Raw genomic sequence first — 14129 nt, 5'->3', positions numbered from 1 at the left:
CACTGTGAACTCTTTAGTCCAGCAGACAGAAGCTTCACTCCTGAATCCTGCAGGTCAGAGTTACTCAGGTCCAGCTCTCTCAGACTGGAGGACTGGGAGCTGAGGACTGAGCACAGAGCTTCACAGCTTCTCTCTGACAGGTTACAGCCACCCAGTCTGAAAAATAAAAGACAGTCATACAACAAATACTCATGTTGAGTTTGTTAATACATTTCACAACATTAAATCTTGACTTTCTATTTTTAGAGGAAACATAAACATACTAAGAAACAACATCATATGTATGAACTTAAATAATTGAATAATTCTAACAACAAACTGTTTTCTGATCTGACCTCAGAGTATTCAGTTTACAGTTTAAACGTTGTAGTCCAGCAGACAGAAGCTTCACTCCTGAATCCTGTAGCTTTCTGATACTCAGGTCCAGCTCTGTCAGACTAGAGGACTGCGAGCTGAGAACTGAGGACAGAGCTTCACAGTTTTCCTCTGAGAGTTCACAGATGTTAAGTCTGAAGATAAAAACATGAATAAAGATTGTTGTTAAAGTGTAATCAGGGTGCAATAGCTTATTGTCTTGTGCTGAGCAGGTTAGTATAAGTTCACTTTAACTTATAAATGAATAAAAATGCTATGGAACAAGGATAACTGGATAAAGTTTACCTTTACTGGTTAAATTATTGATTATTTTTGTTAGTTGATATAAACAAAACCAAACATCAAACATATAAACAAACAGAACTAAACAGAATACAAATTGATCTGACCTCAGAACATTCAGTTTGGCGTGTGGACTCTCCACTGCAGCAGACAGAAGCTTTACTGCTGAAGCTTTCAGGCTGTTGGTACTCAGGTCCAGCTCTCTCAGACTACAGGACTGGGAGCTGACCACTGACAACAAATTTTCACAGCCTTCCTCTGAGATGTTACAGCTGCTCAGTCTGTGAGAGAAAGGAAAAAAACAAAACAAAAAATATATGTGATCAAATGAAATTTGTTTATATGTTAAACCTTTTAAAAAAAACAAAAAAAAACAACCTATGACACTATGAGTGCTACCAGTCCAGTGCACACGATTGGTACCTTGATGGTACCTTGCTCAGGGGTACCATCAAGGCAGCTGTTCGGTGGATTCGACCCCTGACCTTATGATCATGGGGCGACCACTCTACCTACTGAGCTAATAATTCTGTGTACACTATCATACAATATTAACTAAAACAATTATTTTAGAAAATCTTACTAATTCAGTAATTGTTATGCTATTTAACTGTGAGTAACACTGGATTTTAAACACTAGCTGTATAAAACTCCTCCTGTTAAAGGTGTGTATAAAGGAGATGAGCTGAAATGCAGACTTCATGGAGAGTGTTTGCTGTCAGGATATATCAAAGACAAAGCAGAGATCCATCCAGTCTCTTCCACTAAGCCCACAGAGGGAAAGACAACCATTCTCACACACACACCTGCATGAAGTTTAGATCACCAGGTAATCTAACTGCATGTCTGTGGACAGTGGGAAGAAACTGTAGAGGACCCAGAGAGAACCCACTGTAATTCTGTGGGAACACTGGTTATGGAAGCCTTACAGTTAGATATGAATACTGTCAAGAAACAGGACCTGAGTGGCAATTTCAATTATGAAGCCCAAGTTCTCCTCCTTGAATCGCTACCTTATCGTGGTGGAGGGGTTTGTGTGTCCCAGGGATCCCAGGGGCTATGTTGTCTGGGGGCTTTTGCCCCCTGGTAGGGTCTCCCATGGCAAATTGGTCCTGGGTGAGGGACCAGACAAAGAGCGATTCAGAAGACCCTTATGAAAAGGATATCGAGAGAACAGTTTACCCTCCCCGGGATAGGGTTACCAGGGCCCCCCCCCTGGAGCCAGGCCCGGGGAGGGTGCCCGAGGGCGAGCGTCTGGTGGCCGGGCCTTAGTCCATGGGGCCCGGCCGGGCACAGCCCGAAGAGGAGACATGGGCCCATCCTCCCGCAGGCCCACCACCCGCAGGAGGCGCCATAGGGGTCGGGTGCATTGTGTGTCGGGTGGCGGCCAGGAGCGGAGGCCCTGGTGGACTGACCCCCAGCTGCCAAGACTGGCAATAGGGACATGGAATGTCACCTCTCTGGTGGGGAAGGAGCCTGAGTTAGTGCGTGAGGTTGAGAGGTACCGGCTAGATATAGTCGGGCTCACCTCTACGCATGGCTTGGGCTCTGGAACCAGTCTCCTGGAGAGGGGCTGGACTCTGTCTCAGTCTGGAGTTGCCCCTGGTGAGAGGCGGCGGGCTGGGTGGGTATTCTAATATCCCCTCCGCTTGCTGCCGGTACGTTGGGGATTTTCCCGGTGGACGAGAGGGTTTGTTCCCTGCGCCTTAGGGTCGGGGAACGGGTCGCGACTGTCATCTGCGCTTATGCGCCGAGTGGCAGTTCAGAGTTCCTAGAGTCCCTGGAGGGGGGGGGGGGGGTGCTGGAAGGTGCTCCACCTGGAGACTCTGTTGTCCTGCTGGGAGACTTCAATGCTCACGTGGGTAACGACAGCGAGACCTGGAGGGGCTTGATTGGGAGGAACAGCCTCCCTGATCTGAACCCGAGCGGTGCTTTGTTATTGGACTTCTGTGCTAATCACAGTTTGGCCATAATGAACACCCTGTTCGAACATAAGAGTGTCCATAAGTGCACGTGGCACCAGGACGCTCTAGGCCGTAGGTCGATGATCGATTTTGTAATCGTATCACCAGACCTGCGACCATATGTTCTGGACACTCGGGTAAAGAGAGGGGCTGAGCTGTCAACTGATCACCACCTGGTGGTGAGTTGGATCAGGTGGCGGGGGAGGACGCTGGACAGACCTGGTGCACCTAAACGCGTAGTGAGGGTGTGCTGGGAACGTCTAGCAGAGGCCCCAGTCTGCGAGATCTTCAACGCACACCTCCGGCAGAGCTTCAACAGCATTCCGAGGGAGACTGGGGACATTGAGTCCGAATGGACCATGTTCAGCGTCTCCATTGCCAAAGCTGCTGCATTGAGCTGCGGCCGCAAGGTGGTTGGTACCTGCCGTGGTGGTAATCCCCGAACCAAATGGTGGACACCAGAGGTGAAGGGAGCCACCAGGCTGAAGGAGGAGTCCTATCGGGCTTGGTTAGCCTGTGGGACTCCGGAGGCAGCCGACAGGTATCGACAGGCCAAGCGGAATGTGGCTCGGGCAGTGGCTGAAGCAAAAACTCGGGTGTGGGAGGAGTTCGGAGAGGCCATGGAAAAAGACTTTCGGACTGCCTCGAAGAGATTCTGGCAAACCGTCAGGCGTCTCAGGAGGGGAAAGCGGTGCTCTACCTGCACTGTGTATAGTGCTGGCGGAGCGCTGCTGACGTCGACTGAGAAAATTGTTAGGCGGTGGAAGGAATACTTCGAGGACCTCCTTAATCCCACTGACACGTCTTCTGAGGAGGAAGCAAAGTCTGGGGATGAGGGGAATGACCCGCCAATTTCCGGGGGCGAGGTCACTGAAGCAGTTAAACAACTCCTTGGTGGCAGAGCCCCTGGTGTTGATGAGGTCCGCCCCGAGTTCCTGAAGGCTTTGGACGTTGTAGAGCTGTCCTGGTTGACACGCCTCTGCAATGTTGCATGGTGATCAGGGGCAGTACCTGTGGACTGGCAGACCGGGGTGGTGGTCCCCATCTTTAAGAAGGGGGACCGGAGGGTGTGTTCCAACTACAGGGGTATCACACTCCTCAGCCTCCCTGGGAAAGTCTATGCCAGGGTGCTGGAAAGGAGAGTTCGTCCGCTAGTCGAACCTCGGATACAGGAGGAACAATGCGGTTTTCGTCCTGGTCGCGGAACACTGGACCAGCTCTTTATCCTCTCGAGGATACTTGAGGGTGCATGGGAGTTTGCCCAACCAGTCTACATGTGTTTTGTGGACTTGGAGAAGGCATTCGACCATGTCCCTCGGGGTGTCCTGTGGGAGGTGTTGCGGGAGTATGGGGTGTCTGGCCCATTGCTACGGGCCATTCGATCCCTATACAACCGTTGCAAGAGCTTGGTTCGCATTGCCGGCAATAAGTCGGACTCGTTCCCGGTGGGTGATGGGCTCCGCCAGGGCTGCCCTTTGTCTCCGGTTCTGTTCATAATTTTTATGGGCAGGATTTCTAGGCGCAGCCAAGTGGCGGAGGGCTTTCGCTTTGGTGGCCTCAGAATCTCATCTCTGATTTTTGCGGATGATGTGGTTCTGTTGGCTTCATCGGGTGAGGGCCTCCAGCTCGCACTAGAACGGTTCGCAGCCGAGTGTGAAGCAGCGGGAATGAGGATCAGCACCTCCAAATCTGAGGCCATGGTTCTCAGCCGGAAAAGGGTGGAGTGCCCACTCTGGGTCGGGGATGAGTTCCTGCCCCAAGTGGAGGAGTTCAAGTATCTCGGGGTCTTGTTCGCGAGTGATGGGAGAAGGGAGCCGGAGATCGACAGACGGATTGGGGCTGCAGCTGCAGTAATGCGGACGCTGCACCGGTCCGTCGTGGTGAAGAGGGAGCTGAGTGTAAAAGCGAAGCTCTCAATTTACCGGTCGATCTACGTCCCTACCCTCACCTATGGCCACGAGCTGTGGGTAGTGACCGAAAGAACGAGATCGCGGATACAAGCGGCAGAAATGAGCTTCCTCCGAAGGGTGGCTGGCCTCTCCCTTAGAGATAGGGTGAGAAGTTCGGCCATCCGGGAGGGGCTCAGAGTAGAGCCGCTGCTGCTCCACATCGAAAGGAGCCAGCTGAGGTGGTTCGGGCATCTGACAAGGATACCCCCTGGGCGCCTCCTGGGTGAGGTGTTCCAGGCATGTCCCACCAGGAGGAGGCCCCGGGGCAGACCCAGGACACGCTGGAGAGATTATATCTCTCGGCTGGCCTGGGAACGCCTTGGTATTCCCCCGGATAAGCTGGAGGAGGTGGCTGGGGAGAGGGAGGTCTGGGCCTCTTTGCTTAGGCTGCTGCCCCCGCGACCCGGCCTCAGATAAAGCGGATGAAGATGGATGGATGGATGGATGGAAGCCCAAGTTTTCCCTCCATCCTGGATGAAAACAGGACAGTCACAGCAGAGATTTATAATAAAAAAGGGAGAGTGTGCACTGAAAATGAGATAAAAAACAAACTGCTGGATTTGGAGACGTGAACAAGCTGACGATAATAAACCTGTCAGAGGGGCTGAAGGATCAGAGCTCATGTTCTTATTGGCTGGGCCTGGATTGTACTTTGATAAGAGATATAGACAAAAATGTGTCAGAAATACTGACACGGCCTGCTGGACTGAAAAAATATTTACTGAGTGAATGATAATCATTTAATTCACTATTTTTATGTTTTTTAACTGTTCTTTGAACTCAGCATTTCTGATTTATTTCCCATGGTTTTAAGATTTTTATCGATTATAAGATTTTAAGCAATGAGTTCATGTTTACTTACAGAGCTTTATTGGAGGCTTTGACCACTGGCAGCAGCCTCAGAAGAGCCTCCTCTGAAGCAGAATATTTCTTAAAGTCAAACTCATCCAGATCTTCTTCTGATGACAGTAACATGAAGGTCAGAGCTGAGCACTGAGCAGGAGACAGTTTACCTGTGGAGAGACTTCCTGAAGTCCTGTATTGTTGGATCTCCTCCACTAGAGAACGATCATTCAGTTCATTCAGACAGTGGATCAGATTGATGCTTTTCTCTGCAGACAGATTCTTACTGAGCTTCTCCTTGATGTACTGGACTGTTTCCTGATTGGTCTGTGAGCTACTTCCTGTCTGTGTCAGCAGACCTCGTAGGAGACTCTGATTGGTCTGCAGTGAAAGACCCAGGAGAAAACGGAGGAACAAGTCCAGGTGTCCATTTGGACTCTGTAAGGCCTTGTTCACAGCACTCTGGTGGAGAGATTTTTTTTGGTTTAAAAAGCTAAAACTCTTGGAGGTTATTTGTTTCTGTTCAAGAAGATTTTTTCCAGAGTTGCTGAAGGTCAGATGGACATGAAGAGCAGCCAGAAACTCCTGAACACTCAGATGAACAAAGAAGAACACCTTCTTCTGGTACAGTTTTCTCTCCTCTTTAAAGATCTGTGTGAACACTCCTGAGTACACTGAGGCTGCTCTGATATCGATGCCACACCCTGTCAGGTCTGATTCATAGAAGATCAGGTTTCCTTTCTGCAGCTGATCAAAAGCCAGTTTCCCCAGAGACTCCATCATCTTCCTGCTCTCTGGACTCCAGTGTGGATCTGTCTCAGCTCCTCCATCATACTTGACCTTCTTCACTTTGGCCTGAACCACCAGGAAGTGGATGTACATCTCAGTCAGGGTCTTGGGCAGCTGTCCTCCCTCTCTGGTTTCCAGCACATCCTCCAGAACTGTAGCAGTGATCCAGCAGAAGACTGGGATGTGACACATGATGTGGAGGCTTCGTGATGTCTTGATGTGGGAAATGATCCTGCTGGCCTGCTCCTCATCTCTGAATCTCTTCCTGAAGTACTCCTCCTTCTGTGGGTCAGTGAACCCTCTGACCTCTGTCACCATGCCAACACAGTCAGGAGGGATCTGATTGGCTGCGGCAGGTCGTGTGGTTATCCAGAGGCGAGCAGAGGGAAGCAGTTTCCCCCTGATGAGGTTTATCAGCAGCACATCCACTGAGGTGGACTTTCTAGGGTCAGTTAGGATTGTAGTTTTGTGGAAGTCCAGAGGAAGTCGACACTCATCCAGACCATCAAAGATGAACACAACCTGGAAGTCTTCAAAGCTGCAGATTCCTGCTTCTTTGGTTTCAGTAAAGAAGTGATGAACAAGTCCCACCAAGCTGAACTTTTCCTCTTTCAGCACATTCAGCTCTCTGAAAGTGAATGGAAATATGAACTGGATGTCCTGGTTGGCTTTGTCTTCAGCCCAGTCCAGGCTGTATTTCTGTGTTAAGACTGTTTTCCCAATGCCAGCCACTCCCTTTGTCAGCACTGTTCTGATTGGTTTGTCTCTTCCAGGTGAGTCTTTAAAGATGTCTTCTTGTCTGATGGTTGTTTCTGGTCTGTCTGGTTTCCTGGATGCTGTTTCAATCTGTCTGACCTCATGTTCATCATTGACCTCTGCAGTCCCTCCCTCTGTGATGTAGAGCTCTGTGTAGATCTGATTCAGGAGGGTTGGGTTTCCTGCTTTAGCGATGCCCTCAAACACACACTGGAACTTCTTCTTCAGGGTGGATTTAAGGTTACGATGACAAACAGCAGCTGGAAGTTCTGAATAATAATAATAAAAATACAACTTTAACAATCACATTTACAAAATGCTGATGACAATTTCTGACCCACTGAGAAATGACTGAACACACTGGTGTCACAAGTGTCTCATTTATCCAGCAGCTTAAATCTTTAGATAAATCCTCTTACGTCTCTGCAGACGGTCAGCCAGCTCCTCCTGCTTCATTCTCCTCAGGAAGTCCACTGTGATCTTCACAAATGCCTCTCTGCTGTTTCTCCTCTGCTCATCATCCTCCCTCTGAAACTCCAAGCACTGGGGCTTATTTGGATTCAGAGCCTTCTGGATCTTCTTCAGCTCGTTCTTCACAAAAGTGATGATGTTGTCCTCCAGCAGCTGGAACAGAATATTTATGAATGACCCACCACTCTGAACTTTAGTCCACACAACATCCACTTCTTTACGATCAAGGGGCATATCATCCACGAACTCTTTACCAATTATAGGTTTGACTTTATCTGATTAACTGAGACTTTCTCCACAACTCCATGATCCCAAAACGTTGATGCTGTTCATATGAATGCAGCGATTTCAGTGGGAGAAACATTTCACTGGTGTTCAGAGCTGAACTACCAACAGGTTGATGATCAAAGCCAGAAACTTGGAGATGTTTCAGGTGACTGAGTTGATCGTACAGACAACTGGTCTTAAAGGTTCACTCTGTTTACACATACAGATCTGTATTTAAGGTTTGACTCTCATCATCCACTGGGGCACAAACTGGGCGTCATCAGGACACAACAACACAGAACAAACACCATCCCCACAGACACAGCAGCCAGCGAAGCAGAAGAACTTCACATCAAGAAGGTCCTGAGTAAATGTGAACGCTGGTTTGAGGGCGGAGTCAAGGAGGCCATTTATGTGAAAAGGAAAGACCATCTCTGAATGGAGGAGGGGCCTAAGGGTACATTTGTCACCATCTTACATGCTGTGATTGCAGCCATTCCCCAGCTCTCTGTGAACTGGACTCATGACCATTGATCAACAACCATTGATCAATGGTCCTGACAATATGCGTACCAATGATCAATGAACTGACCTCCCAGCCCATTGTTCCTTCAGTGGGCTGGTTTCAGTCATACAAATGTCCTGTTTATAAGATTGAAACCTGCAGTCAGCTGAGACTGAAGAAGTCACCTGATGATGATGAAACGTTTCTCCCACTGAAAACATCCAGATGAACAGAATCAAGCTTTTGGGATTTACGTACCTGGATGATTGAGCATCAAGACACAACTCTGTGACTTTTCTCAGATGAATAAATCCTCTCCTCCAGCTTTGTTTACATCTACCAGCCCTGTGGCGCTGCCCAGGGAAATAATCTATGTGAGAGGTGGAAAGTCATACAGGTGTCTGCTCCTGCCTTCAGTTATTTTATCTACTGTGTGTCAACTGGCTGAACCTACTGCAACTGTCTACTGTCTCCCTAAACTCAACAATGACTTAGTGATCTATCCATTCTCTGACCAAAGACATCCTGCTGCAGGAGGTTAACATAGCAGCCAATGATGATCCCACTCACTGTGAACAACACATTTGGACCTGATTTGCTGCTCTGGTTTACACGTGAACTTCCACTGCTGCTGTCACCAACTTGAGAGGCTCTACAGAAAAACTGGACTTGTCCATAAAAATCATAAACTACATTATAAGGACAGCATTGCTCAATCAACTCTAATTACTACTGACATGTTATCTCTTCTAACTAAGGTAAAGACACTCAAACTTGCTGCTTTCAGTGAGAAGTCAAATGTCTGAATATGAGCTGGAAGCTGCTGAGAGTCCTCCTCCTTCCCGTGGGGTTTACTTTCTCTACTACTTTCACTATAAACACGCCCCTTTCATGCACCTGCAGAGGGCCACCAGCAGATGGAGCTGTCTTAAACAAATCCACTTGGATAGTTAGCTGTAGATGACTTTATCAGTATGATTGTAGGATTTTGAGTTATTCTTTAGATTTATTTAAACTCTTATATTGTGCACAAGTGTTGAGCGACCCATAATTTCTCTGTACTTTTCATAAGAGCAGCCAGACTTTCAGCTAGTTTTTGTTTTTTTAAGAGCTCAAAGTTATTGAAGAAACAGTTATTCAGCTTCATCCCCACTGATCTCGACTACAAACTGTTTCACTTTGGTTTCTGTTTAAAGCCTCGATGTTTAAAACGTTTCCCTGTGATCACATTTGCACCGTCTGATTTCAAAGTTTGTTTCTTTTGGTCATTTAGTCCACAGAGTCCTTGGTGTTCTGAAAGGGACCTATAAATAAATGCATCATTATTAATATTAATAATAAAGTAGTTGTTGTACATGTACAGACCATAAATATGGAGTCCAGCTGTGTTTGATGCTGCTGGGCAGACTGACCACTGGGAACCTCTGAGCTCTGCTGCTCCACTCTGTGGAGGAACCATGAAGGATTAGATCAACACAGGATAAAGATCCAGGAGTTTCTGCTCAAATAACTTCATCTGAATCAAGTCTGTCAAGTTTTAAACTCTCAGATTGTGAACATATCAGTAATTTTCAGTCTGTTTTCATGGACGTCCTTTCAGTGGTGATGTCAGGGATGATTTTGAAGAAGCTCATTAAACTGAACCATCAGCAGATCACTGCTCCAAAACCAGAACATGATCCGAGTCTCCCTCCACCACCAGAACACCAGCTTTACTAACGTGGTAGATCAGTGTAGTACAGATCAATAACTGATGAGTCATTTGATCAAAATCACTGAGTGCTTCACGTCTGACCCTCTGATGCTTCTGTAGACATTTTGCATATTTAATGAATGTCTGACAGTTTTACATTCATTCTATGAACACAGTGGAAATGTTGTGTTATAGTCTCCATGTTGTTTCCAGCATCATACATTCTTAAGTTCAGAAAATTAGATTCTTTCTTCACAGCTGAAAAACAACAACATTTATTCTCTATTGAAATCTGCATCGTCCACTCCAAAGGTCACAATCTGAAGGTAACATCTGGTTTTGTTCCCTGTGGTTAACTCTGAGCATCAGTATGGTGGGATTTATCCACTACATCCACACCACTGTGGTTCAGTGTTGTCCTGATGGAGTAACAGCAGCCAGTATGATCCAGGCTTTAGCTGCTGGGTCTCTGTGTGACCTCTCAGACTGTTTAACAGATCAGACACAAAGAGAATCAGAGCAGCTCTGTTCTTTAAAGACAAACATGAACCCACTCAGGTCACACTTTCCCCACAGATATGAGCATCACTGTCCTCAAACAGCAAATGACCAAGTCGAACATTTGGATCTTTTCTCTTTCATTGTTTTCTTTTTAATGAATCTTTGTAACAATCTGAGGATGTTTCAGGTCATATTTATCCAGGAAACACAAACATGTAAAGGAGTCATCACAGCTCTCTGACCTCGTTGCTCCAGGTTCACCACTGAAGCCTGGAGGATTTAGAGGTTTGGACCAGTCACTCCTCACAGACGGACAGCTGGACCCTGCAGACTGTGACCTCTGACCTCTGCAGACACAAACATGATTGAAGCAGCTGTGATCACACAGACTGCAGATAATGCAGCTGTTTCCTGTCAGTAACATCCTCTTAGATTAGAGTTCAGCTTTTTACAGGAAAACTGGACAAAACTGATTTTTGTTACAAACTCATTTTCATTTCCTCTCAGCTCACAAACACAGTCAGACAATCAACCAGAGTCAACACTGATTATAATGTCAGTGCAGAATTATTTCTGTTACTCAGTGAGTTCAGCTCTCTGACCTCGTTGCTCCAGGTTCACCACTGAAGTCTGGAGGGTGACCTTTGGACCGGTCACTCCTCACAGACGGACAGCTGGACCCTGCAGACTCTGCTCTGTCCTCCTCTTCCTCCATCATCATCTTCAGTCAGTCTGAGAGGTAAACCACAAACACTCAGTGAGTTCACATTAACAGGAGGAACTGACCTCTGACCTGTCATGTGACCATGAAACCAGGTCAATATGTCTGTAGGTTCAGTCATCCAGGTCATGTGATCTAAGGAGCTTGGAGAGAAAAGAGACGTCTTTAAGTTTCTGGAAGACGTTTCATCAGAGAAGCTTCTTCAGCTCTAAAACCAAACGGTGGAGAGTCCCAGATATTTAAACCTGAGAGGGAAAGAAAGCATGTCGCTGACCCACCACTGATGTTATTTCAAGGAGGAAACTGAGAGCCTTTGCACCAGGAGCACAAACATCAGCTCCAGCAATGATCCACTGATGTGTTTTTATTCCATGTATGAATGTTGTTATTGACAGAGATGACGTTTGTGTGTCAGTGATGCAGTGACTGTTGTTGTTACCTGTACAGGCTGGTTAGACTCTATGAAACAGATCATACAGATCTCTGCATGTTAGAAGAGACTATTAAAGGTCATGAATGAGACAAAGGCAGGGAGGCGTCCTTTACAGCTAAACAGCAGAGTGAGAGAACAGCCAGCACCTCTACATTTATCACATTATACAGCACATGTATGATACTGACAGGGATGAGAAGAATTTAGTGATTCTGATCCCATCATTGATATTACTTATTGATTCTCAGTAGCTCTGCTCTGACAGTCACCACCATCACTGAGCAGCATATCAAAGACATTTGTGCACATTAACTGCATGTTGTGGCTCAAATGTTTGTGCATGTTGGAGGCATTTCCTCTTTGTTGTGATCAGTGTTGGTCATTACTCAAAACAGTCATTATTACACATATTACACAGAACACTTTGATTAAAAGTAATGGAGTACGTTACTTCATTACTCCTCATAACATTACTTTGATGTTAAAATGAACAAATGAGCATGTAACAACATAAAGCTGAGGTACAGCCCCACACACCAACACAGATCCTGATGAGGTCACGTGATGTTTCTCTGAGTGTTTATGAACACAAATCAAAGATGAAACAGCACAAAGACACTTCAAAGTGATTCTACTGTAGAAACATGAACAGGTAGAAACCTGCAGCCTGACTGCTCATCACTTTGTTACCTGTTCAAGTTCAGCAGCAGCAGCTCACTTTATCACGGTGCTGGTCTGGGGTCAGTGTTTACTCAGCTTTAACTAGTGATGTGACGTTCTGTATCGAGGCTTCGAAGCGTGTGTCGAGTAATGGAGGGGGCGTTTCCGCGAAGCTTGTATCCAGGCTTGCTTCATTTATGGGAGGAGCTGAAAATGATGACGTCCGAAGCCTCGCTGCCCGGCTGTACCACGTGACTGGTTCAGGAAGCGGTTCGAACTTTGCCGCGAGCTATGACAGCGATATAAACCCCTCAGACAAAATGTGGGAGTTTGATGGAGAGTTGTGGTTAGTGAGAGTTAGAGACAGTTTAGAAAAAAAAAATCGCCTACGACCTGCCACAGTGGAGAAACTGTTTCTTTTTAACAAAAACCAATGATGTGTCCCCTAAACACTAATCACTGTCCTTGCCTCAATGTTACAAAAGCACAACCACTGTCCACACCTCACCTCACAGTATATGATCATTTCCATTTTAGGCATTTCCAAATAATCATGTTCCATACTGCCAGTATAAATATACACAGTACACTGCATCACTACAATATACATGTTTTACACACTCCTTTTGTTGTTGACATTTACAGGCTGTGTGCAAAAAGGCCACACTCTTCAAATTCATGCCAACTAATATTTTTACGTCCAGTAGGTGTCCTACTAGAGCAAATGAAGCTTCAAGAAGCTTCGCGTTGGGGTGAACCAATTGGATGAAAAGCTTCAGTGCTTCATGAGGCTTCATCTGCCCATCACTAGCTTTAACCTCACTCTGGGTTCTTGGCTAGCCTAGCTTTAGCTTAGTGTTAGCATGCTGTGTGCTAGCTCAGCGTCAGAGCTCTGCAGGTGTCTCGTGTGTAAATATTAATCACAGTGACAGTAAAGGAGGTAAAGGGCTGTGACGTCATCACGTACGCTGCGTCCTCTGTGGGCTCTGAGTGAACTCAAAGTACAAACTACAAGTACACAAACACGAACGTAGCTCAGAGTGGCGGACACACTCGGCCTCGTTGGTCCAGCTGTGAGTCCGTTACCGTGAACTATGGAGCGGCAGATTTGTGCTGAACTAAGCTGCACACAGCTGATGTTAGCCAGGAAACATTACACACTGACTTTAATGGAGAGACCGGAAATACAAACACACACAGTTTGTTGTGTGAAGAAATCAAACACGAGCTGAACAAACAGTAAAGTTCCTAAAGACAAACTGTTAAAGGAGGAAACGAAGCAAACTTACAGTTTCTTCACACACCAACAACAAGCTCCACTCCACGAAGTTCAGGAAGTGAAATTAAACTTTGAGCAGGAAGGAAACACCCAAAGAGACGTTTGAGGACAATAAGGAGCATTGGAACACTGTGCTGCGTTCAGTTGCATCTCGGAAACTCCAAACCTCTGGCAGGCTGTGATTTATTTCTGCTGGTTTTCCTGTTTGAAGCACAAACATCCGTCATCAATTTGTTGTTGTTCTTCCTGCAGCGTTTAAATATTTCAGCACTGAACTGATGTTTCTTCAAAGCTCATTTCAACCTGTTGAAGTCATGAATGAAAGTGCAGACTGAGAGTGGATCACATGATGTTTGAGGTGTGTCATGTGACATGTTCAGTATTGTCACACATGTCTAGATTGTCCCTGATATCATAACTGCTCAAACACTGATCCATCCAAACTGTAGCCGAGCAAAAGAAGCTGGAAGCTGTTCTATGAATGATGTTGTTGAAGGAGCTTGGAAAGAAAAGCGTCTGGACTTCTTTAAGTTGCTTGAAGAGGGACATGGACGTCTTAACGCCCACTCACATCCTGGGACATTTGATCACAGGAAATCACATGATAGCGTGGGGCTAGATCTCACAATGGGTTCACCCAA

The 14129-nt window shown here is 46.4% G+C and overlaps 3 protein-coding genes across 3 annotated transcripts in view; all 3 read right to left on the bottom strand.

Moving 5' to 3' along the window:
- LOC145424239 (uncharacterized) overlaps window positions 1–14129 on the bottom strand; it is a 382435-nt gene that overhangs the window by 69758 nt on the left and 298548 nt on the right. The gene's annotated exons all lie outside the window — the stretch shown is intronic.
- The window catches only part of LOC113011576 (protein NLRC3-like), a 471371-nt gene that overhangs the window by 295052 nt on the left and 162190 nt on the right, over window positions 1–14129 (bottom strand). The window lies entirely within an intron of this gene.
- Window positions 1–14129, bottom strand: part of LOC145426135 (protein NLRC3-like) — a 40393-nt gene that overhangs the window by 23408 nt on the left and 2856 nt on the right. Inside the window, exons 2-4 of the mRNA XM_080299660.1 lie at window positions 5433–7227; window positions 661–938; window positions 392–486 (exon numbers count right to left, since the gene is read on the bottom strand). Coding sequence (XP_080155786.1) covers window positions 392–486; window positions 661–938; window positions 5433–7227 — 2168 coding nt within the window. The remainder of the gene's footprint in view (window positions 1–391; window positions 487–660; window positions 939–5432; window positions 7228–14129) is intronic.

The sequence above is a fragment of the Astatotilapia calliptera genome, chromosome 3, assembly GCF_964374335.1.
Source record: "Astatotilapia calliptera chromosome 3, fAstCal68.1, whole genome shotgun sequence".
NCBI classification, from domain to species: domain Eukaryota; kingdom Metazoa; phylum Chordata; class Actinopteri; order Cichliformes; family Cichlidae; genus Astatotilapia; species Astatotilapia calliptera.
This window is presented reverse-complemented; position numbering and strand designations above follow the sequence as displayed.